Genomic DNA, 25,863 nt, shown 5'->3' on the forward strand with positions numbered 1-25,863 from the left:
TTTGAACATGATAATCCTATCGTGAACATACAATTAATACATATAAGTAAGTAAGTAACTGCTCAGTGTCGCCTTTCGTGAGTTTTGAGCCCTAATACCTCGACGGTGTATGGGGAGGTTAAGATGTAGGCAGACCTTACCTCTACCTAAGTAGAGAGGCTGCTTTCAGTTTCTACCTAAATGGTAGAAAAGGCCCTACAACCTAAATGGTACAATTAATACATATAATTTCGTTTAATACTTCTTCACCTAATTCATTCCTCTGATTTTTCTCATCAAAAATCAATTATCACTAGTGATTGAAAAGCGCTTTTTATAAAGTTCCTCCCTTGTCAAATTTGCAATCGTTATCATTAACACACCATTTTCCAACTTTGCTTTCACATCGCTCAATTGATACGTCCTCTCCGGTAACGGGAACTCGATGTCGTGTGTTTTCCCCCGAGCCTTCAATCCTTGGCACATCAAAGAGTTGTCTTCGACAAACACCTTCAAATTGTGGCATTTGACTCTATGCATTATTATCTTAACACATACACCTTCATTAGTTTCCTCGGCTCTAATTCTGAATAGCAACCTATCTACTTCAACTTGTGGTAAATCTTCCTCGTCTAAATATAACCGCACAAACGACCAGCCGCGAGGATTTAACGTATCCCATATGCGTGTCATCGCATTCACTCTCACTGAAATTTAACAAAAATATATATATAACCAAATTAACTTGATGTATCATTAAGTGAACGCAATAACGCATCAGACGAATCGAAAAATATGTTAGTATTTTTTGGCTTAACTTTGTAAAGAAATAATAAGGCCGATATATGAAAATATACCAGAATCATCACGAGATACGTGAACATGGAATTCCTTGGCGTTGATAAAACATGACATTATTGACGCACCACGACCACCACATACTGGTGGCTGGAAGTACGGAACAATGGATCTCGTGGGTATTCTTGAAGTACCAAACAATGCTGTTGGCGGGGATAGAAAGCTCGATATGGTAAGGTAATTGGAGCACGATGTTTGGCGGAGCTTTTTGAGAATAAGGGAGGAAGAAGCCATTATTTCTTGTGACAGAAAACAAAGAGGAAGAAATCTAGGCGGAAGAATGTTGTTGATTTGGTCTTTATTAAAACCGAGTCTTCATTTGGTAATGGACGGGTCTGGGATCTAGAGATGGCCATGGCCGGCCCCGTCTTTAGCCTTGTCTTTAGCCTTGTCTTTTTTGTTCACGTCCTTTTGATTCAAACATGACCGATTATTTTTAATTTTGATTATGAACCCCCACAAAAGTAGTACTATCAAAATTTTGAATTAGAAACAAACATCAAAACGACTTATAACGTTGGGTACTCTTTTTCTCTACATCCTCAAGACCTCAATATCAACTAATCCAAATGGAGTCAATTCTAGAGGATCTTTATCCAAATCTTTGCTAAGTAACATGGGCCTGTTGACTGATGGGCCTCATGTTAGAATAAACATGATTCGATTCAAGTGATAAAACATCCCCAATCGTCTTGTGAAACCTGTAAGAACATAAAGCATAATTGCTATTGATTTCGGGTTCCCATAACAAGGTTATTGAGTAATAATGGGATGATAAATTCGGCTGAAACATGATGCACGAATTAGAGGGGAGTAAACACACGAATTTATGTGGGATTATGTGTGTGTGATTAACCTTAACTTAGGGTTAATTACCCTCTATTTATAATGAGAGTAATTACACATTCAACCCTTTAGTATTTACACATTCAACCCTTCTGGTGTTTAATGTGTGTATCATTAGTCCTCTTAGTTACAATCACCTAATAGGAAACCCTATACTACATCTCTAAGAGTAAATACGCCCATCATATATTTACCTAGACATAGGATTTCAGTTATCGTCAATTATCATATCAGGAATGATAGATGATCAGTGACGGTCACACTAACGTGGTTCCAACATTCTCCCACTTGACTGAGCGATCATTTATCTATGAGTATTCAAATAAGTTCCGAAATAATACTCATTTTGTTTTAAACCGAAATCATAGCCAATAAGTACAGTCGTAGAGAAGAACATCAACTCAGGACCCCCACTAGTCAAACTATGACTCAAATTTAAAACTAATAAGCAATGATCAATTGACTAAGACAAATTTTGTAACATAATGTCTTTACACTATTATGAGCTCGAAGTGTAACTAATAGACAAACAAAATCTGAATAAGGAGGAAAATTTTAATTAACATAATAATAATGACCAATAAGTACAACATGCTATCATAATATGTCTTTAAGTAAGCCTCATCTTCGATACGTATCCTACGAAGATTTTAGGAGGAAGACCTTCGGTCATTGGATCCAGTAACATATTATGTGTACTTATGTACTCAATACAAAGAACATTTTCCTCAATCCGTTCACATAAAACAGATACTTTGTATCGAGATACATCTCAGCGCCAGTTGAACTGTTACTGTTCAAGCAAGTTACGGTAGCTGAGTTATCACAGTAAAACTTCAATGGTCTAACAATAAAGTTGACGACTTTCGAGTCCATTGACCAGGTTCTTTTTCAACATCTCATGACATGAAATTATGAACGTTCAGACATCATGGTAGACGTTGCAGTCAGTTTCTACTTATGACTCCGTCAAAAGATAGGTTTGCCAGCTAATCATAAATATAGATTCAGAAGTAGATTTCTTATTGGAATTAGAACATCCCACTACTTCTAAGTTGTCACCTCTCCTATAAGTCATTATGTAGTCTTTGGTCATTTGTAGATATCGTAGAACCTTTTTAGCCATTTTCCAATATGCTAATCCGGGATGATATACTTAAATCCCAAGCATACCGTCAATATAAGCGATATCTGGACGAGTACAGACCTGAGTGTACGTAATGCTCTTAACTACTTACGAGTAAGGTATCATCCTCATTTGCTCTTTCTTTAATCTCAATGTTCAGACTTTGGAAACAAATCACATACGTTTCCTTTTACTAATAAATTTATAGTGGGTGTGTAGTGTTGCATGTTATGGCGTTCTAAGATATGTTCAATATAAGCCTTTTGAGAAAGAACTAGAACATCATTACGCCTATCCCGATGTATTTCGATACCTGTGACATTAAAGGCATCACCGAGATCTTTTATGTCGACATTCTTGTTGGATCAGGGATTCGCTGAAGAACTCAGCGAGTGGCTCAATCAGCGAGCTCATACATTTGCAAGCATAATCTATCTTCGAAGTCTAAAGGATATGTTCAATGACTCACCGTCCAGTATTTGTTGGTCAAATATGAGCGGGAATTTGAAGATTAGAATAATGGTCCTAAGGACACGTGTTGAAAGATCAAGATGAAGACAGGTGACCTTGTACTATTTCAGTGCAGTGAAGTTTCTCTTTCATACCGTTTTTGGAAACAAACAAGATAAAAGAAAGAGGCTTCTGCAGATCTGAATGATCCACCAATAGATAGTTGATAACCATCATGTGTCAACATCTACTAAGGTAGTCATGTGATTCCTTATCTGCCTATAAAAGGAATCACTTGACCTAGCCACAAAACTGTTGGTGTGTTCCATAGTATATCTTATTTTCTCTAAGTAATTTGTTAAGTTTTTGTGTGTTCAAAAACTTAACATATTTTTCTGTTTATTGTTCATTGTTGTTGTTATCAAACAACCATCCATGTTTTCATCGTTTAGTTGAAATTCATATAACTAAACGAAGTTGTTTACATCTCATCTCTGTTCTTGTTACTTCGTCTTTACATTACAAGTTAGTTAATTAAAACACAAGCAGTGCATTCGTGGTCCTTCAATTCTGCGAAAAGTAAACGCTTCAACTCATGCAACATATCCAAGTTGTTATTTGCAAGTATATCATCCACGTGCAAAACAAGGATTGTAAATTTACTCCCACTGATCTTGAGATAGGTGCATTAATCCACTTGATTTTCTTAGAAAGTCTTGTCCTCTTATGACTTCATTAAACTTAACGTACCATTTTAGTGATGCTTGTTTCAACCTGTATATGGACTTATTCAACTTGCTGATCATGTGCTATTTACTTTATGGAACTTCAGGTGCACATGTATCCTTCTTAATGCAAGTTTGCATTTAGGAAAGTGGTCTTGACATCCATCTAATGTAACTCTAAATCATAATGAGATACGAATGCCATGATGATCCTTAAGGAATCTTTATGAGACAGGAGATAAGGTCTCTTGATAATCGATTCCTTCCTTTTGAGTAAAGCCCTTCGCAAATGGTTATGGCCTTATAGCGTTTGACATTTCTATTCGGGTCTAATTTGGTTTTGAAGATCCACTTACAACTTATAGATTTGAATTCTTCAAGAAATTCAACCAAGTCCCAAACGTCATTATGCTACACAGAATTAAGCTATTAAATCATGGCTTCATTCCACTAAGTGACCTGATCGCTATTAATGGCTTCTTAATAAGGAATAGGATTAGTAAGCTTTTCAATGCCCTCAACTTCAGTAAGTTATGAAATCATCAAAGTTATGGTCATGAGTGACCGAGATGATCTCCTGAGTTGATTTTCAGGTTCAATAAGGAAGATGCTTTAGCATTAGTAGTAAGATGCTTTGCTTTAGCATTATTAATAATATGCTTTAACATTAGTAGTATTCTAATTAGGAGGTTTAGAATTCTGATAGAGAAGGTGGATCAGTGATATTAGGAGCAGCGTTGGGTACAAGAGGAGTTATCGGAGGAGTAATAATAACCGACGAGTGGTTCCCCCCGCTTCTTGTACTTCCTGCAAATCTTAAGTTATGATTTGTCGTGCTCCCACTGATCTCTTAGTTCTCAAGAAATGTGACATGCTACTTGTCAATAATGCTAGTAGTGTAGGAAAGACAATAAAACTAATAACCGATAAAGAAACGGGTAAAGGATTTAAGATTCAGTTTCTTTAAGTTAGGGTTATAGAGTTATGCTTTGGCAGTACAACCTCATACGTTCATATAACTCAGACTCAGTTTCCTTTCTGTCCATGAGTCTTAAGGACAGATTCTAATGGAACTCTTATTGAGTATATGAACAGCTGTGCGTAAGGCCTTAGTCCAAAGGAAAGTAGGTAAGTTAGTGTTGACAAACATACTTTTCACCATGTCTATTAAGGTTCTATTTCTCCTTTTAGCAACAGACTTTCGTTAAGGAGAACCAAACATGGTATATTGGTTACTTATGTCTTGTTCCTTTCAAAAGTTATGGAAAGGATTAAAAGCTTAACCAATATCAATATGTCAACCATAATACTCACCTCCTTTATCTGATCTCACAACTTTTATTTTATGATCAAGTTGGTTTAAAACCAAAGTTACAAGATCAATAAAAGTCTCTAAGGGTTCAGATCAGATATAGGTGCATATAACATGAATAATCATTAATGAATGTAATAAGTGATGTATGTTCCGAGATGGTTGCGGGATAGGGGCTACTAACATCAGAGTGAATTATTTCCAACAAGTTGGAACTTCTATTAGCTCCTTTCTTTATCCCTTAAGCCATTGAATACATGTTTCAAAATCACAAAAGTCAAGAGAATGTAATATTCCATGCTCTATGAGTCGTATCATGTAAACTCGTGAGATGTGGCTAAGGTATTTATGCCACTACATGGAGTAATTCTCTTAATTAGTTAGGTGATTTTGTCTTTGTTTTAGTTATGTCATCAATATTAGGAGACAACAAAGACTGTGAGAAATTATGATCTAGTTCTAACTTATACAACAATTCATTCAAGAAACTAGGACCAAGGAATTCATTATTATGAGTAATGGCAATCTCGTCGTAACCATGAATTATTACATAACTTTCAAGGTCTTAAACTAGAGAAATAGATACAAAGTTTCCGAGAAATTCTCGGTACACATAAGGTATCCACTAGTCTAATACACTTTCAAGTGTTTATATGTAAATCATAAGTCTCCATGGTTTCGACATATAAGAGATCAATCCTTCCAACTCTAAGCTTTCTTTGGTCATGTGATAGCTTCTGAATTGTATGGAATCCTTATGTTGAGTTAATCACATGAACCATAGAACTAAAGTCACTCACACATGTATTAGAAGATACATTAAACATAAAAGAATCAAATATTACATGAAATAAGTTACCTTTCTTAGCTAGCAATTCCTTGAAATTAAGACAATTTGAGCACAATGAGAATTTGCAGTTAGGATTGCTCATCAAGGACTTAAAACTAGAGGTAAAAGCACCATGATTAGCCTTTTGAACTTTAATTTGCAGTCTTATTACTGTTATATCTTTCCTCTTAATGGAATTAGTAGTGGTAGTAAGGTAAACAAATATAGGTTGGCCCAACTTAAGGCGACCATTTTCTTGCACACACATTGCTATTCGTTCACTCATCAACCATTTATCCTTCATAGCATTATATCTAATTTTTTGAAGGTGTCGGAATAAGCAAGCAATGAGGTCATTATAAAATGCATAAGAAAATTGTCAGAGAATTCCATTTTAGAACTCTTAAACTTATGAGTCATGTCAGTCATATTCATTTTGTGTTCACAAATACTGTTATTTCCTTTGTATTTAAGCTACTTGCATACGCCTTATAAATTCCCTCAGATACTATGATTGATGAAGTTCCAGACCATCATTAGTGACAAGTGATTTGCCTTTCCCACTTTCTTAAAAATTCGCTTTATGAGCTGCGGAAAAGTTAGCAGTAATAGCAGTGGGTTCATTATGGCGAATGACATAGTCAAGGTCTAGCATCTCCAGAGTTAGAGGTAATTAATCCTTTCATAAAGCAAAGTTTGTATCAATATGCGACTTAATGCCTAAGTTAGGTACTAGAGTGGAAATAAGGAGGATATCAATTTATGATACAAGTAATAGAAGATTATTGAAGTAATGCCTAAAACTAAAGGCAATAAGATTATAGTGACATAATTAGCTATCTAAGGCAGACTAAGCAATATCTATAAAACTAATGGAACTAAAGTAATGCCTAAACTTAACTAAGGGCTAATAATAATGTTCATTATAATAACATAATTAGATATCTAAGGCTTATTAAATAATGTCTCTAAAAGTAATGGAACTAACGTAATGCCTAAATACGTAAGAGGCTAAAGTAATGTTCCTTAAAGTAATGAGACTAAGACCATTATACTATTGAAGCCAGTGATAGGTAACCTATTGTAAACACCAAAACAATAAGTTGACATAAGGCTCTACTTAGATTTACATCACCTTTGGGCAGAAGTAACTAATATCTAAGTACACATGAGCATTAGGGTCATGCGGCACAACACTTATCTTTTGACCTTTGGGCACAAAATTAAGAATCGTGTATCTTATGCATGAAAAAATATTCCTTTTAGCACACAAAGTGTATTAAATCACCTTTGGGCAGAATCAATATACTTAGTGTTCATTGTCCAAAAGGAAAAGAACGCACCATGAGAATCATATTTGACCTTTGGGCACAAATGATGAAACCATGTACATTAGTGCGAAGCCCCCACACATTACGGGGGTAAAAATTATTTTTGAAAAATGTCTCAGAAAAAATTATTTTTGAAAAATTAGAGACAAATTCAGCCACAAAATTATAGGGTAAAATAGTAAGCACGAACATATTCATCAGCTAAGATCTTCTTTAATATAACACGAACTTAAGTAATAACTCGTGATAACATAAGCACGAAGTCATCTAATAGTTCATGATAATGTAAACACGAGGACATCAGTAAGTCGTGATGACATAGGCACGAAAACATCATCTAAGTCGTGAACACGTAAGCACAAAGAACACGTAAGCAAGAAGATATCATAAATTCGTGATGATGTCAGCACGAAAGTGTCATAAAATCGTGATGATGTAAGCACGAGGTTGTCATTAGTTCGTGTATGAAATTAAGCTGAAGTTCGTGGAGACAAAAGCGCGAAGGTGACGTAAGTGCGATGATGACGTACGCGCGAAGATGAGCAGAAAGCATGATGACGTCAGCACGAAGATGACGTCAGCGCGAGGATGACGTCAGCGCGAAGTGAACATTAGTCTGTGATGACGTCAGCAAGAAGATGACGTCAGCGCGAGGATGACGTCAGTGTGAAGTAGGCTTTAGTCCGTGATGACGTCAGCACGAAGTTCGTGTGACGTCAGCAAGAAGTTCGTCTTCTGCAGTTTTTAAGATCGCGAAATTCATCAAATTTGAACCAAATCATGACTTATAGCTCGTAACGAGGCTCTGATACCACATGTTGGAATAAACATGATTCGATTCGAGTGATAAAACATCCCCAATTGTCCTGTGGAACCTGTAAGAACATAAACCATAATTGCTATTGATTTCGAGTTCCCATAACAAGGTGATTGAGTAATAATGGGATGATAAATTCGGCTGAAACATGATGCACGAATTAGAGAGGAGTAAACACACGAATTTGTGTGGGATTATGTGTGTGTGATTAACCTTAACTTAAGGTTAATTACCCTCTATTTATAATGAGAGTAATTACACATTCAACCCTTTAGTATTTACACATTCAACCCTTCTGGTGTTTAATGTGTGTATCATTAGTCCTCTCAGTTACAATCACCTAATGAGAAATCCTATACTACGTCTCTAAGAGTAAATACGTCCATCATATATTTACCTAGACATAGGGATTTCAGTTATCGTCAATTATCATATCAGGAATGATAGATGATCAGTGACAGTCACACTAACGTGGTTCCAACACCTCATACTTTGATTGTATATTAGAAAGACTATAACATTTATAAAAGTTTGGAACCCAACAAGCTGATCGAGATTGATCCGGCAAATCTTTGCAAGAACATTTCGATCATAGAAATAAGTCATTAACAACAATTAAAACAATTCAAAAAACATCAAATAATTCCAACAATCTAACCTATCATTAATTAAAACAACTCTCAAAAACATCAACCAATTTCAACAATCTAACCTATTATTTTTCTTTTTCATTTTCATTTTTATTTCCACTAGCTAGTATATAACCGCCCGTTTCATCAAAATCCTCCGGTGTCAAATTGGAAAATGGTATATATAACATCACGCCTTCCAACTTCGCTTTTACATCACTCACCTGATATGTCTTTTTTGGTAGATCAAATTTCACGTACAGTGTTTCCGTTTTTACAGGGAAGCCTTCGATCAAATGATATATCTCTTCTGGTAGATCAATGTCCACGTAGAGTGTTTCCCCATCTGTCCCGAAGCCTTCACAGATCAAACTATTGTCTTTAACAAAAACTTTCAAATTTTGCCATTTGGCGCCTTTATCCATTTGAATTTTGTAACGATAGCCTTCATCGGTGTCTTCTTCTCCTATTACTAATATGCGCTTATGATCTACAGCTACATGTGGTGAATGGTCCTTATGGATTGTAAACTTCAAATAAGGCCACATACAAGGATTTATCGCATTACGTACGTAGGCGTTTCATCACATCTGTCATCAGATTTTCCGGATCTGAAAACCAAATAACAACCTCATTAGTTAATCACTTACCAACAATATAATTAAAAAGAGGGTGATATGTTTATCATGTTGATGAAAGACAAATTATTTTATATCCTCCTAATGTCTTCATTTCATGTTAAGTATAATCCGTTAAATTTCTCTTAATCCCATCTTTTAATTATACTATATGTCATGATCATATTGTTAAAGTGATTTTTATGATGATAAGTTAAATAGGAGGATTAATCATTTTCCTAACATGCTTTGCACAGGGTGTAGCACCATGGATACTCATGATTATAAATCACTAGCTAGAGGTGTAATTGAACTAAGTCAGTCAAGCTCGAACTCTACTTATTACCAATTCGAAATCCAACTCCAGTTCGACTGAGCTACAAATAATTGTCCTTGATTAGCTCCTTTCCACTTTTCGTCATTTATATTTACTTGATAATAAAACAAATGCTCAACTTTTAAAATGGCTAAATTATACCTTTTTTACATCAATTATTTTCACATTAATAATCACAATGCTACTGTCACCACTTGATAATAAAATCACGTTTTTAGTTTTGTGCATCCATCTTGGATGCATATTATCAAAATGATGCATCCGACCAAAAATGTGATTTTTTTCGATTTTGACGGATCCATGTATTGTTAAACACTTAAATAATCATAATTAGTTATGCACTATGTCAGCTTTATGGACTTTTAAAGCATCAAAATGTAGTTTTTAAGTGTTCTCATCTTAAGTTGGTTCTCATTTGATTGCATATATAAAGGGAATATAAGGTTATCTGGCACATAAGATTAGGTGTGGAACCCCTCACATACCAATATTTTATTATTTTTTGTTAAAGAATAAATGTTTGGGCCCCCATGATATTTATGGTTTAAAAATTTAGTATGTGAGTGTTCCACACCTAAGCTTAGATACCCGACAGCCTTATATTACCATCCCTATATATATATATATATAGGGGTTGGGTATTGTAAAACAAGTATTAATGTAAAACAAATAAGACAAGATTTTGACCCTTGTATCATGGTTAAATTGATGCACGAAGATTCACGAAACAAATGATACACAATGATTTTAATGATGCACGATGATTTTTAATGAAGAGAAACATATTGTTTATTTGTTTTACTTTAATACTTATTTTATTTTATCTAAAACCTATATATATATATATATAGGGGTGGGTTATTTGTAGTACATGTACTTTTTATAGTACATGTGTAACATGTGTAACTTAACTTACACACTTCTTCTTCCTTCTTCCTTCCATCTCCGACCACCACCATGATACTCTGGCGACGGCGACTATCTCCGGCGAAACTTACACATGTGTAAGTACAACTTACACATGTGTAAGTTAACTTTCCGACGAGAATCAGGTTCGTTTTCGGGTGTTTACGATACGAGCCAGAGGCCCTTATCCGTTCTAAACTTAACCGTCAAGGGACGCATATGGGAATCGTATGGATTTGATGGGCGGCGATCCAAGAGATGGTGTCGGTATGCTACGGTACGGGCTCCGCCCTTGCTGCCGGCACAGGCGTCTTCGCTGGGTGGTCGGAGATGATGGTGGCTGGTGGTGGTTATCTCGCGAAGGAAAAAACCTAGAAATTTTATACGCTAAAATGCTAAAAAAAAGTTGTACTTACACATGTGTAAATTAGTTACACATGTGTAAGTCTCGCCGGAGATGGTCGCCGTTACCGGAGGATCATGGTGGTGGTTGGAGATGATCATGGTGGTGGTGGTCGGAGATGAAAGGAAGAAGAAATAAGAAGTGTGTAAGTTAAGTTACACATGTACTATAAAAAGTACATGTACTACAAATAACTTTCCTATATATATATATATATATAAACTGGTAAGGGTAAATTTGTAATATAGAATAGGTTTGTGTCTTTTCTATATAACCATGTTTGGTCCTTTCACTTTCAATATATAACTCAAACTCTGTCCTTCATAGGGAATTTTAATAATATGATATCAAAGATGGTTCGTTATCTATTTAACGAACATTGAAAACACAGGAGTCAAAGATATGATATCTCTCTATGTAATGAAATTAAATCAATTAAAAATTAAATAAATAAAATAAATCGACCATCTATTACAAAAGTTTAACAGGAATGTTACCGGATTGATTATCACGAGAGACATGAACTTGGAAATCCTTGGTGTTGATAAAACGTGACATCATGGATGCACCACCACCGGCTGCCGGTGGCCGGAGGTACGGAAGCATGGACCTGGTTAGTAATATTTTTGAAGTGCGGCGGCCGTATTGAATGCTAGAAGTGGTGTGAAAGTTACGAACAGAAGAAGGAGATTGACTGATAAATGTACCTAACGACGTCTTCCTATAACTAGACGATGATCGACGTAAAAGAATGTTTAATTTGGTTAGGTAGCTGCTACCAGCAGCTGATTTTCTGAAATTTGCAAGAACAAGAGAGGAGGAAGCCAAATTATTTTGGAAAATACAAGAAGGAATCGAAGACTTTATATATAGGCATATACATGCATATAATGTAGAAGATTTTATATGTTTGGAGTTTTTATTTTATGGAATTAGTTAAATTACTATATTTTAGACCCGTGTCCAATACTGGATACGGGTTTACGATATTATTAATATTAGATCTTCATACATTTTAATTCATAAAAGCTTATAATTTTGAAGATATACGGTTCTAAGTGTTGTAATTTGCAAGTTGTTGTACAATAATTACAAATTCGTTACTGTCATTATTAGCTAAGACATATTAATAGAATTGTTTGTCGTAGTCATTCTAAAAGGTACATGCTATAACAATTTCTCTATTATAGAATTTTTTTTAAAACCAGTTATACTCATAACATGATATATATTATATATATTTGATTACGATGTGGGCCCATAACATGATTAGGTTTATTTTTTCAATACTTGTCATATGATAATTAGATAACAATTAGGATTGTTTTCATATTTTTTAATAACAATTTGAACCTGATTTGAGTGACAATTGAACTTTAAAAAATTAAACATAAATAAATTTTTGTAAATTTTTTAAAAAATTTAAAAGAATCATCTCAAATTGATGGCTAAATATAAATACAAATTAAGTATTTAGGGCTAAAAAACGTAAAATATTGATTGAAAACAAAAAAAATGTAAATTAATGAGACTTTTTATACTAATTGATATAAATACTAATATAATAATAGATTTGGATAATGATTATTAGGATTTTTAACTTATAGTTAATCTACTACTTGATGACATAAGCGAAAGTTAATTTGATGAAATTGAGCGATTTGATTAGTCAATAAAACATTAGTTCAACGGTCTTATATTATATATTAAGATTATTCGAAGGGAGATCTAAAATTTGATAATCGATTTTCTTATATATTGGGCTGGGTTGATTTTGAAATTTGTATCTTGTAAACCGATATATTTTAGAACTTTTTCTACCATATATATGCATATCATAACGATCATCAATAAACCAATGTAGCATATGGGCCAGCCCGTATGTATGCAACTTTCAAGCAGGTCCATTCTGTTACTCTCAAGTCCTATCCCTTGTAACTACTAAGTTTGTTGCCCATAATTCATGATTTTTTTTTTTTTTTTTTTTGCGTGAATATGTATGATACTACTATATAAAATTATTATCCACCCCAATACACCATATTGAAATGTCTCAATTGTAAAGAAAAAATTTTTATTTTTCTTGATGAATTAATTTTTACACTAAACCTTTAGTTTATTAATTTATATCCTAAATCAATATATTTTAAAATATTTTCACCACTAACTTTACATGAATTACATTTATATCAACCTACATCTTTCAACCTCTGCGGCTCCGCTATCGCCATCAATCTTCGCCACCACCATCAAACCACTATAGTTACCACTGTCGACGCATTGCGCGGGTACAGTGCTAATATATAAAAATATTTTTTCGTAAAAGAGTTATTATAAGCATGTTAAAAGGTTTTAATATTTCATTCAACAAAAGTTTTAGTTGATCAAATGTCTTTAAAATTACATTAACAGTTCTTTAATTAAGGAACACTTAATTTTCCATTTAAAATGAAAACATTGAACTTTTGAAAATACACGTTTACTCATGAAAGTGTGAGGGTGAAATGTGTCAAACTAATCTCTGGAAGAGGTCATAACTACACATTATCAAAAAAAAAAGGTGATATTGGTATCATTTTTCAAATTCATTTATTATACCGTATAAATTTATACTATACTACATTACTACATAAGCACTTAGTGTTGATTTTGATAAATTATGACAAAACATCGATACCATATCATTTTTCATTATAAAATTACTACATTGCGAATGCATAATAAGTGATGGAATGCAATGTATGAGGAAGAAAAACGGCATTGCTTGGAATCGAATTAAGATAGGACGCATCAAATGCAGGAATAATTATCATTATACTAAAACCACATGTGGCTTCAGGTTTGCCAATTCTAATTCTAATATATATTCCTACCAAATAGTTACTTAGTTAGTGTTATTAAGAAAAACCAAAAAAATTAATCTGGTTGCGGTTGGGCTACACTGGATTTTAATGTTCAAGGCAAAACATTCTAAATTTTAATTTAAGTATGTAATAAATAGTTATAGTTACTCTTAATTTCTTATTAAGAAAAACCAAAAAACGTGTGGTTGTAGTTGGACCACATTGGCTTTTATTCTTCAAAGTCTACACAAGTACACAAGTACACATTTTAATATACGAGATAGGTACCCGCACAATACGTCAGCGGTGACGGTAATGGGTGGTGTTGGTGGGGATGATGATAACAATGTGGTTATTAATCTAAAAGTGATGATTGATCGATGTAATGGTAATGTAGTTATTTTATGGTCAAGGAATGTATCTTTTGTAAATAACTTTATTAAGAGTATTATAGAGATATTAGATGGAAATATTTAAATTAATGAATAAAAAAGATATATAGTTTGGATAAATATGGTTGAAAAATATTTTAGGGGTATATTAGGTAAATTTAGTGTGTGAGTTAATAATGTGTTGAAAATTAAAGGTATTTTGGGTATTTTAAAGGTAAAGAGTTAAAAAGAGGGATGGTAGTTTGTTTATTAATATAGTATAAATGATCCATATTTTTTTTTGTGTCAAGGTACGTTTGATAACAAACTAGCACCATACCCGTGCAATGCGGCGATGGTTGTGGCGGTAACAATATGGTGGTGTGGGCCATTGTTGGTGGTGGAGGCGGCGTCGGGTGGTGTAAATAATTGTTGTAAAAGGTTAATGAGGATATTTTGGATAAATGACTAATATTGCAATTTAATCATTAATAGTATTTTAGATAATTATTTAATAACTTTCTAAAAGATGATTCATTTATTTATTAAATAGTATAAAAGTATAGATTAGGTGTATAGGGAAATAGGATTAAATAAATAAGAGTATTTTAGGTATAAAAAAGTATTGAATTTCTAAATTAGGAGATGTCAATATATTTTATAAGAAGTTATAAAAAATTTAAAAAGTAAAATTAAAAGTAAAGTAAAAATCTGACAAAGAAATCTAGTAAATTTTATTGTTTGATAACATTGAAATAAATTTTGGATTAAGATCTTCTAAAGTTCAAATTTTATAGGTAAAGTTGAGAGATTTCAACCATTAGATTAAAATCAATGGTTAAGATTAAAAAGTCATCTTTGAATCTTAACCATTGATTTCAATCCAATGATTAAGATTCTTTTAATGTTATCTATAAAGTTACTTTAACTTTAAAGAATTTCTATGCATAAATTTTATTATTTGATTAAGTAGGTCACATGACCTCTCAGATATCAATCATGTGACCCTTTTGACACTTTAGATGACGCGTCATTGAACCTATCTTAACTCATACTAACTCATACTAGCTGATGGCTCGCTCATAATTTTTTTTTGCGAAGTGTTGATGTGTGACGTCAATAGCCATTCATCTATATATTGAATCCACGTTCCAACATATACTTGTAAATAAAATAAAAATATTATATTAAACATAAATAAAATATTACAATACAAAACGTAATACACGTTGGAGAGGTTAGTCTATATTAGAAATAAAAATGTTAAATACATCCTTTAGATTTTTACTTTTCATATCAAAATCTATCCGTAAATTTTATGTTAAATGTATAACTATTTAATATACCTCTAATATAGATGTAAAAACTTTATTTAGCAAAATCCATATAAAATACAAATATATGTTGTACAGTTGTATAAGAAAAGATAATTTAAGCAACTACCAAGCTTCTGGCACGGTGGCCAACCGAGGTACCTTTTGGGTATCTTGGCGAGATGGGATGTTGGCTTGGAAGTCATGGGATCGAATCTTGTATTCCCCATTGACCTTTGGCATTTACATCTTTAGCGTAAAATGGGTTCCCTTTGGGAGTACTAGCGGTGTAAAGCACCTCGAACCCTGAGCATACTGCCCGTTTGGATGTCACTGCTCAGTTCGATGGAACGACCTTCCCATCCGTCATTCAAAAAATAATATAATTTGAGCATACTCCTTCCAAAAATTACAACGTGATGAATTTGAGCCACTCATTTTCCTTCTCTTCAATTTCTTCTTCCCTCTTTCCTTTTGTATTTTTCTTTATAATTTTATAGGGCGAATGCCATTAGGTAGATCACATTATCACCGATCACCCTTATCACCCTTTATAACCTATTACCCCCACTAGCTACTCCTTATTAATACCCGTAACAGCTAACCCGTACCGTAATAACTCGAGAAAAGAAATTTTTGTAAAGGATTTTTATTTAAAAAGAATTTAAAAATGAGAATAAACATAAAAGAGGTGTTTTTAAAGAGGTGTTTATCTTATTGGTCTTTTTAAAAAGGAGAGAAGAAAGGAAAATAAGTGACTGATATTTATCTTATTGGTCTTTTTAAAAGAGGTGTTTTCAAATTAAGTAAGTGTTGTGTTTCGTATTTTAATTATGAAAACACTATTTTAAATTTATAAAATGTTGTACAAAAATACCTCAACAAACGCAAACTAACGAGTAGTGGACCCGATAGAAAGTAAATGTTGTGGTAGCACTACATAGTCTAATAATGTGTGTAATTTTTGTGGTTGAGGGTTGTCACGATTTCGTATTAAAACTAATAATACAGAAAAGTAAAATAGAAGCCGAAACCGCTTATTCAGCGAGAGACTTAATCTGAAAAGTTGAAATGAAAGCAAATAACAGTAATAAAATTAAAATACTTGTTTGGCATCTCCGATCTTATGGTACGACCAGGATACTTATCCTACCCAATTGCTAGACTAATGGAAAACTTAATTCGGCTCAGATTCTCGTTAGATTCACTTTTCCTAAGTAACTAGTAATGTCCCTAGACTCACACTCTCCTTAAACAGATTATCGTTAGACTCATTGTTTAAGCTTTAATCACATAAGTCTCTGTTACTAATCCATCTTTTAATATATCCGGCTCTAAAGCAATAAGTAGATAATAAGTCCCTTCGGTGACCACAGTGCATGTTTCCATGTCACTGGATCGCATTTGACATTGTTAAGCATCATGTTCAACTTATTCTAATTATTATGGTTCTGAATCCCTTTGTTATAAGTGAATCAACTTTTACATCTAGTTATAGACCGACTGGTGTTTCCATCTTTATGTATTAAGCCTAGTGTATGATTATAGACCGATCATCAGAATTATACTAACACACTCAGATATGGAACCAATAACAATATGTACAACTCATTAACCATGGATCTACGATAAATAGTAAACACAGTCCAATAGATCTAAGAAATAAAGTAAAATAAATAAACGTCTACGTGATTGCATCGATCCAAACAAGTATTCAACATACTAGCTTGACATTATTAAAAGAATAACAAAGTCTGAAAAAATGAACGACATTGTTTACCAACTGAAATAAAAGAAATAGATCTAGGTAGATGATGAAGATCGGAAGATGTTAGAAGCTCCAAAGCCTCCTTGGAATATGCAAAGTCGACCTAGGGTTTTTATGTGGCGGCTAGGACTGCTGAATTGGCCCTCTCCTCGGGTTTTGAGGGTCTCTTCGTATATAAATAGGCTGAAGTCGGTTGTTGAACTAGGTCGCCTAGCGGCGCTGGGGATGGGCCCAACAGCACTGGGGCCTGCTGATGTTGGGCCAGCGGTGCTGGCAGCTTCTGTTGCACTCCGATTTGCTTCGTTCGACTTCCGAATTGCCTCCTTGTATCTGGTAACTGCATAGACCTTCATGTTGAGTTGATTGATGTCATTTACCCTCACTCGCATCTTCTATGAACCTGCATTTATATCAAATCCATTAAGTACCAATAGTTCTGGAATATTAACTCATTTTAGCATTGAAATGTGGTCTTATGATGGGGGAATTTATCCCATGTATTACTTGTATATCAATATATTAGACGAATAGCCACACGATGCGACGGCGATGGTGACAACAGTTATTGAAATGTGTGGATTACTCTCAGCGGAGGGTCGCATGCGTTGTTTTAACTGGGTCCGCGCTATAGAGCCCCTCATCTCTAATACCTAGTAGGAGGAGCCCAAAGGCATGCCATTTAATTGGGATAAAACTTTGTTCCCTCTTTTATAGTTGAATTCCTTTATAAGTTTTCTCATGTTTCAAACTCATGGGTAGATACTAGATAGTGTAAATCAATTATTTTAAAGGTATATTGAGTATTAAATAGATTAATGGATAATGTTAGTTATATTAGTAAAGATATTTTTGTCATTTTAAAAATAAAAAAATTTTAAAAAAAAAGCAATTTGTTCTATAGTTAAATAAAGATAAATAATAAATAACATATAAATATATGTTGCCTTGCTTTGGTCAAAGGCAGTGGTATGTTTAATTTGTATGGTAAAGTTATTGAAAAGTTAACTTTTATACGAGCATGGTATCCGCGCAATGCGGCGGTGAGTCGGCGATAACGGTAGTGGCGGCATTTATTGGTATTTGATTTAAAGGGGTTAGTAGAGATATTTTATAATATAATTGACTAATGGTGTAATTTAATATTAAGGGTTGATGGTGATTTATTTCATTAAGGGTATTTTGGTCAATTCGCATGTTCCATTTATGTAAACTTTCAACATAAGGCTATAATTTTTATATAGTAGTATGGATAGTATATATTATATTATTTAATTTAATTTTGAGTTAATTGCAAAATTAGTACCTGTGATTTACTTTAGCAATGAGGTCCTTTTTTAAGTATCGTTGTAATGGGGGTCCTTGTTTTGAGAATTTTTTACAAGATTGGTCCCATTCTAACAGAACGTTAGTGAATGTCGTCAATTTTGCAATTAACTCTTTAATTTTTAACATAATATTTCTCTTAGAATTTATGGGTATTATAATCGGATTATGTTGAAAAAATTTCAATCCTTATGATTTATATTAAGGGTTATGACTTAAAATTTACTTTTAAATTATATAACTCTGATTTCAATTTTAACGCTAGATATCCTTTTGATTACCAACTTAAGAATATAAATAGTGTTTACAACTAGAAAATAAAGTCAAATTAATGGTGTTACAACTAGACTATATTATTGTCTTCTAAAAAGAGTGAAACAAAATGACAAATCGTGCTGCTAAATACCATTAATATATGTTTTCTCTAGAAGTGTAAAAGGGTTTAGAGTATATTTATCCTTTTTTCCTTTTATTAACAACATGACGAATCCATTGATCTTTTTCTTTTAAATTCATATTTGATTTTACTTATTGTCATGATTAAACTGCTAAAAGGATCATTAGGCTGATTTTTTTAATTAAAAGACATATACCATTTTCCTTTTAATTAGAAAAATGTGTTTTAATTTCTTACTTTGTAGTTAGGCTAAACACATTGGTTTACATGCTACTTAAACAGCCATTTGTAAACGCCAAAGTCATGTATCTACTTGACTATAAATAGGTACCCTAGGTACGTATGTTTTGATTCGTACATATCCTACTAACTACTGATCGTAATATTTTGTATTCTCATTAAATTTAAAATCATCATCATAAAGAATATAAGAGAGAGAGAGAGAGAGAGCGCGATCGAGAGATGGAAATCGTATGTGTAACAGGCGCCGGAGGCTTTGTAGCTTCATGGGCAGTTAAGGAGCTATTGGCGAAAGGTTATGTTGTTCATGGAACTGTAAGAGACCCCGGTATGTACGTCTACTTACGTATTCTTTCAATCCATTTACTTGATTTAATCCGGTTTCTAGCTAGCTAGCCTTGTGGAAATATATATCCAAGCATACATATATAATGTGATTGATTATAACATGAATAATTACTTAATTTTACTCTCACAAATTTTGTATCGTCTCAGATGACGAGAAGAAGAATGGTCACCTGAAGAAGCTGGAGCATGCTAAGGAGAGGCTTCATCTCTTCAAGGCAGACTTGCTAGACTACGATAGTCTCTGTACCGCCATCAGTGGATGCACTGGGGTTATCCATGTTGCTACACCCGTTCCTGCTGGAAAAGTAGCTGATCCTCAGGCTAGTGATGTTAATCATTTTACGTATATTTGCGTAGTTGCACACAATAAATTAAAGTCTCTCTCGTTATAAAAACATAAGTCTATAGTTCGATCTATGCATGTTTAGTGTAGTGAGAGGGGGGAGGGTAAATGGGTGGGAACCCTCTGGTCCCATGTACCAATTAAATAGGTACCTTACAGTCCGGTGACTCCCCATAGAACTCTTTGTTTAGTGTGCTGTAATAAATCATATAAAACAATTATGAACAATCAAATAATATATATGAAAGGTAAAGTTGCAACAACCCTCTAATCTGCATGCGTATCATTTTGATGCCTACTCATTGTCCCCTCCAAGGCTTCTTTTTCCTAAAAGAAACCCCAACATGAGTTTGCTGGAGACAAGCCTTGAGCCTGCACCAACTCTTTGTCACTGACACCTTTGATCAATTGATCTCCATGTAGCTCCGCCACTACGTACGTGCATATTATCTTTTCGTTAGAAAACTGAAGTGTATTAAAATGTGAATTGCTAAGCTAATTTCGCACATTTGACATGTTTATAAGCAGGAAGACATGCTTAGACCTGCCATAACAGGAACGCGAAACGTAATGAATGCATGTTTTGAGAGTAAAGTGAAAAAAGTTGTGGTAGTTTCATCTATAGCTGCTGTGATAGGAAACCCTGGTTGGCCAAAGGATCAAGCAATGGATGAAAATTGTTGGACTGATGCTGATTATTGCATGAAAGCCGAAAAGTGGTATTGTGCTAGCAAGGCTATATCAGAGCGTGAAGCACTAGAATTCGGAAAGATGAACAACCTTAATGTTGTGTCAATTTGTCCATCTGTAGTATTTGGGCCAATGCTTCAACCAAAATTATGTACCACTAACATGATCCAGCTGAACCTCTTTAAAGGCGAAAATACATTCAATCTCGTTGAGCTTGACAGAGCAGAAGAAGATATATTTGTTCCTATCGTGGATGTTCGTGATTGTGCCAAAGCGTTGCTCCTTGCCTATGAAAAGCCAGAAGCAGAGGGGCGGTACATTTGTTCTTCACATTGTTTGAAGATATCTGCTTTAATAAAAATGCTAAAGGGATTGTTTCCGCATTACAAACATCCTACCAAGTATGTTTTTTTCTATTGAATCTCTCTATTAAACCATTAAACATCCTGATTACTGGGGTTAATATTATGTTTATGACTTTTATGACAGGCTCCCAGCTGCTTTAAATAATGAACAAATGAATTACACATGTGAGAAGATAAGGAATCTTGGATGGAATTATATGCCACTTGAGAAGACATTGGCTGACTCTGTCAAAAGGATGAAGGAAACTGGTTTTCTACATTAATTCTAGTCATGTATGTCTACAATTAAATAAGTTTAACATGCTAATTACCTTAATGTCTTAAAGCATGTTAATTAGTTATATCCCCTTGTTGGTAAACTTGCTATTAATCTCCAAGAACACCTTATGGTGATCTATGATGAATGGAATGCATTTCGAGCCAATCCACTTTGAATATGCCTTCCGGTTTATAAGCAGCTTTTAACAAAAGAAAACAACTGGCTGGATTTAATAAGAAAATGTTGAAATTGATTGACATGTTTTAATATGTTGGAAATTCGAACAACTAAAAACGTGAATTGTGTCGAGTGAGCCAGATGAAGAAGTAGATTGTTATCTATATAAAGCAAATGACTCATCCCCTATTTCTGAATGATAACCCTTTGACGTAGGCCCAATTATCGAAGCCCAAACCCTTTTGTATTTAGAAGGTCCGGACATGTTGAAAAAAAGGTATTCATTAAAATGGCCATAACTTTTGCTACAGTGCTCTGATTTCGACGTATGTCCAGTCAAAACAACCGTTGGAAAGAGGAGTATCAGGATGCAAACCGCCGTCAATCTTCGGATCCGAAAACGCCATTTTCCATGAGTTATGGGACTTTTTATTAGTTTTTTAGTGTTTTTTTGACTTTGTTTTTGTAATAACTTTCGGCCCACTTGTCTTTGGGGCCATTCGAAATTTTGTTATCTATTTATATATATGTAAACTTGGGGAAATAATCAGTTATTCAGTTTATCATATATCTAAATTTCATTTTTTTCCTACAGACACATGAGTGTGTTTTGGAGTAAAAATTCCTAATATTTCGGTATTCAATTTGAATCAATGAAAATTTAGACGAATTGTTTTTGGGTATACGTATAATCAACAGATTCAGTTATTTATCTTTATTCAGTCTGCGTCTTCCTTGTACCTAATTGTTTCCATACAATCAACAGAGGTAACATTTAACAAACATGCATTACTAAAACTAGTGAAATAAATCACAATATTAAACTTTTAAAATAACTTTCGCCATCACACCACCATCATTATCACCATTGTTATCGCGCGCTTAGTGCACGGTATATCTAGTTTTAGATAATAAAGCCTTCGGTACAATCAAATGGTAAGGTGTTTGCGTGTTGATCTTTGTGTTGAAATTTATTGGTGGATATGAAAAATGAGTGACTATTCCTTGGCTAATTATAGATGTGTTTCAAACTTAATTCTTCAATATATAGTTTATAAACCGTTGATCAAACTTTATCAAAGGGAACGATGAAGTCCTTAATCTCTAGTTAAAAGTTCATTCTTATCTTTTTCCATTTTATATTCTTTAAAAGAAATTTAATGAATTATATATAGATATAAATATAAATATATTTACCAATTGAGTGTCATAACACATAAATGAGAATACTCTTTAGATCCAAACCTAACGGCAGAGCTCCATAACACATAAATGAGAAGACTCTTTAGATCCAAACCTAACGGCGGAGCTCCACCACAGCCCACCACCCCTCTTCCGTTCAAATTTACCAATTCTATTGTTGGGTTTTTTTGTTTAGTTGTTGGGTCCATTCAAATAAAGAAGTCCAGCCCAGATTGATCAAGTCCATACTTGCAGCTTTGCACGTGGGATTTACTAAGTCTTTAGGGTTACGTTAGTTGTTCCTATTTTTATGCATTAGTTTTGAATTCGTCTATGTAATCGAGTCTTTAGGAGTTAGTTGTGCATGTTTACTAGTGCAGTTGAACGTTAGTGGATGTATGCCTATAAAAGGCAGGTTCTTGTTTCAATAAAGATTATCACGAGTGTTTTATTCATATTTGCATCTCGATACCTTTTGTTCTTTACAAGTGGTATCAGAGCGAATACTGGGAGGAAAATTCAGATCAAAAGAGTGTTTTGACATGGGAGAAGAAACATCACACTTTCAAGTACCAAGTGTGCCAAAGTTCGATGGAGATTTTGATCACTGGAGCATGGTGATGGAAACCTTGCTACGATCAAAAGATTACTGGATGGTAATTGATCCAGGCTTTGCTGAACTCCAGGCAGGAGAGAAACAGACTGAGGCTCAAAAATCCTCTTTGGATTCTTTGAGGCTCAAGGATTTGAAGGCAAAGAATTATCTGTTTCAATCAATTGATAAACAGATACTGAAGACAATGACTCAGAAGGAAACGACAAAGCAAATCTGGGAAGCAATGCAGAAAAAAATATCAGGGAAATAGTCGGGTCAAAAGGGCTCAACTTCAGAGGTTGAGAAAGGATTGGGAGCTCCTCGAGATGAAAGACGGAGAAGGCGTTAATGACTATTTCGGACGAGTGATGACAGTGGCAAATATCATGAGAAACTATGGCGAGGTTCTGGATGAGGTAAAGGTGGTTGAAAAGATACTAAGGTCGTTAACAGAAAGTTTCAATTACGTGGTATGTACCTTAGAAGAGTCCAAAGACATTGATGAGTTGTCTGTGGATGAGCTGCAAAGCTCTTTGCTGGTTCAGGAACAAAAATTGAAGAGAAATCCGCACGATGATCAGGTGTTGAAGATGGAGAATGACAACTATTCTGGACGTGGAAGAGGAAGAGGGAGAGGATCTCCGTTCAAAGGAAGAGGACGAGGGCGTGGAAAAGGTCGCCCAGATTTTGATAAATCTTCGATTGAATGTTACAGATGCCACAAGACTGGACATTTTCAGTATGAATGTTCACAAGGTGAGAGAGCTGCAAGCTATGCTGAGTTTGACGAAGGGGAAGATCTGATCTTAATGGCTCACGTTGACATTGTCAAAGAGCGGAAAGGAGGCATTTGGTTTCTTGATTCTGCTTGTTCAAACCACATGACAGGAATACGAGAGTGGTTTGTAAGTTTGGATGAAAACTTTAAGCACTCGGTTAAACTAGGAAATGACTCGAGGTTGCAAGTAGAAGGGATAGGTGATATAAGGATTGAAGTGGAAGGTATTACCCAAGTTATTACTAAGGTGTATTATGTTCGTGCTCTAACATCAAGTTTACTTAGTTTGGGCCAGCTGCAAGAGAAGGATCTGACAGTAGTCATTAAGAATGGAACCTGTAAAATTTATCATCCAGAAAGAGGTCTGGTTGTGAACTCAACCATGACACAAAATAGGATGTCTTTGGTGGATGCTGTTATGAAACCATTTGTTAGTCAATGCATGAAGGTTGAAGAAGAGACAAGATCTGAAGTGTGGCACAAAAGACTTGGTCATACAAACATGAAGGCTCTAAAAACAATGCAGTATCGGCAGCTAGTCAGAGGCCTACCACACATCGTTGAGCTGAAGAAAGTATGTGAAGCATGCCAGTTTGGGAAACAACAAAGAGAGCCATTTCCTAGAAGAAGCAATTGGAGAGCAACAGAGAAGTTACAACTGATCCACACAGACTTGTGTGGACCGATCTCACCCACCTCGCCTAGTGGAAAAAGGTATGTAATGGTTCTCATTGATGATTTTTCTAGAAAGGGGTGGGTTTACTTCTTGAGTAACAAGTCTGAAGGGTTTGATATGTTTAAGAAATTTAAATTCATGATAGAAAATGAGACGGGAGTTAAAATTAAAGGTCTGAGGAGTGACAGGGGTGGTGAGTTTGTATCCAAAGCTTTTCTTGAAATACATGGTATTAGAAGACAACTCACGACCCCCTACACTCCCCAACAAAATGGGGTGGCAGAGCGTAGAAATAAGACACTGATGAACATGGTAAAGTGTTTCTTGATTGAAAAGGGAATGCCCAAATGGTTTTGGACAGAGGCTGCGAATTGGGCATGTTATATTCTAAATAGGTGTTATACTACTGCTCTAAATGATAGAACACCTGAAGAAGCCTGGTCTGGGATAAAACCAAATGTGGAAGATATTAAAATCTTTGGTTGCATAGGATATGTTCTTGTTCCTAGGTAATTAAGGATGAAGTTAGAAGACAAAAGGGGAGGGGAGGGGTGGCGAGATGCTCCTAGCAAAAGGGGAGGGGAGGGGAGGAGAAGAAAAATCGGGGAGGGGAGGAGTGGGCAAGCTCTCCCCCCACCCTTACGATTTGTTTAGTGGTGTACCAGATCGAGTATGTTTCACGTCCCATGGGCCATGCTGTCTTAGGTACGTACTCTTGTTACCATGTATATATTTTAAAGGTAGAAATCATTAATTTTTAAGCTTTTGGCATTATCAAATGTGTGCGATACAATGGCGAAGCTAGAAATTTTTGAGTGGGGGGTCAGGATCTAAATTTTTTTTCCTAACGTTATTTTTCAGGTAATATGTTTGGGTCAGTGATTCGATTTGGATCGGTAAAAAATTAGATACTATTATTATAAAAAAAAGTTTCAAACACGGCAAAACTAAACATTTGTCCAAGACAAGCAAACATTAAAAATGAGACAAACGGTTGGTACCTGGTTCGATTCACTGAAAAAATTAGAGT

General features: G+C 34.5%; 2 protein-coding genes across 2 annotated transcripts; one reads left to right on the plus strand and one right to left on the minus strand.

The window, feature by feature from the left end:
• Positions 1 to 282: 282 nt before the first annotated feature.
• On the minus strand, positions 283 to 1,071 carry LOC122588435. Its single transcript, XM_043760549.1, has 2 exons — positions 837 to 1,071; positions 283 to 686 (listed from the first exon to the last, which is right to left on the minus strand). The coding sequence occupies exons 1-2, from the start codon at positions 1,069 to 1,071 to the stop codon at positions 283 to 285; spliced, it is 639 nt and encodes a 212-aa protein (XP_043616484.1).
• Positions 1,072 to 19,642: 18,571 nt separating this feature from the next.
• On the plus strand, positions 19,643 to 21,429 carry LOC122588442 (cinnamoyl-CoA reductase 1-like). Its single transcript, XM_043760562.1, has 4 exons — positions 19,643 to 19,748; positions 19,916 to 20,088; positions 20,640 to 21,202; positions 21,291 to 21,429. The coding sequence occupies exons 1-4, from the start codon at positions 19,643 to 19,645 to the stop codon at positions 21,427 to 21,429; spliced, it is 981 nt and encodes a 326-aa protein (XP_043616497.1).
• The last annotated feature ends 4,434 nt before the right edge of the window (positions 21,430 to 25,863 follow it).

The sequence above is a fragment of the Erigeron canadensis genome, chromosome 1, assembly GCF_010389155.1.
Source record: "Erigeron canadensis isolate Cc75 chromosome 1, C_canadensis_v1, whole genome shotgun sequence".
In the NCBI taxonomy this organism is placed as follows: Eukaryota; Viridiplantae; Streptophyta; class Magnoliopsida; order Asterales; family Asteraceae; genus Erigeron; species Erigeron canadensis.

Excerpts from the sequence above, each read along its gene's own strand:
- LOC122588435 (XM_043760549.1), bottom strand. The coding sequence starts at position 1,071 with ATGGCTTCTTCCTCCCTTATTCTCAAAAAGCTCCGCCAAACATCGTGC. Across the intron at positions 687-836 it reads CGTATCTCGTGATGATTCTG|TGAGAGTGAATGCGATGACA; the intron begins GTATATTTTCAT and ends GTTAAATTTCAG.
- LOC122588442 (XM_043760562.1), top strand. The coding sequence starts at position 19,643 with ATGGAAATCGTATGTGTAACAGGCGCCGGAGGCTTTGTAGCTTCATGG. Across the intron at positions 19,749-19,915 it reads TGGAACTGTAAGAGACCCCG|ATGACGAGAAGAAGAATGGT; the intron begins GTATGTACGTCT and ends GTATCGTCTCAG. Across the intron at positions 20,089-20,639 it reads GAAAAGTAGCTGATCCTCAG|GAAGACATGCTTAGACCTGC; the intron begins GCTAGTGATGTT and ends GTTTATAAGCAG.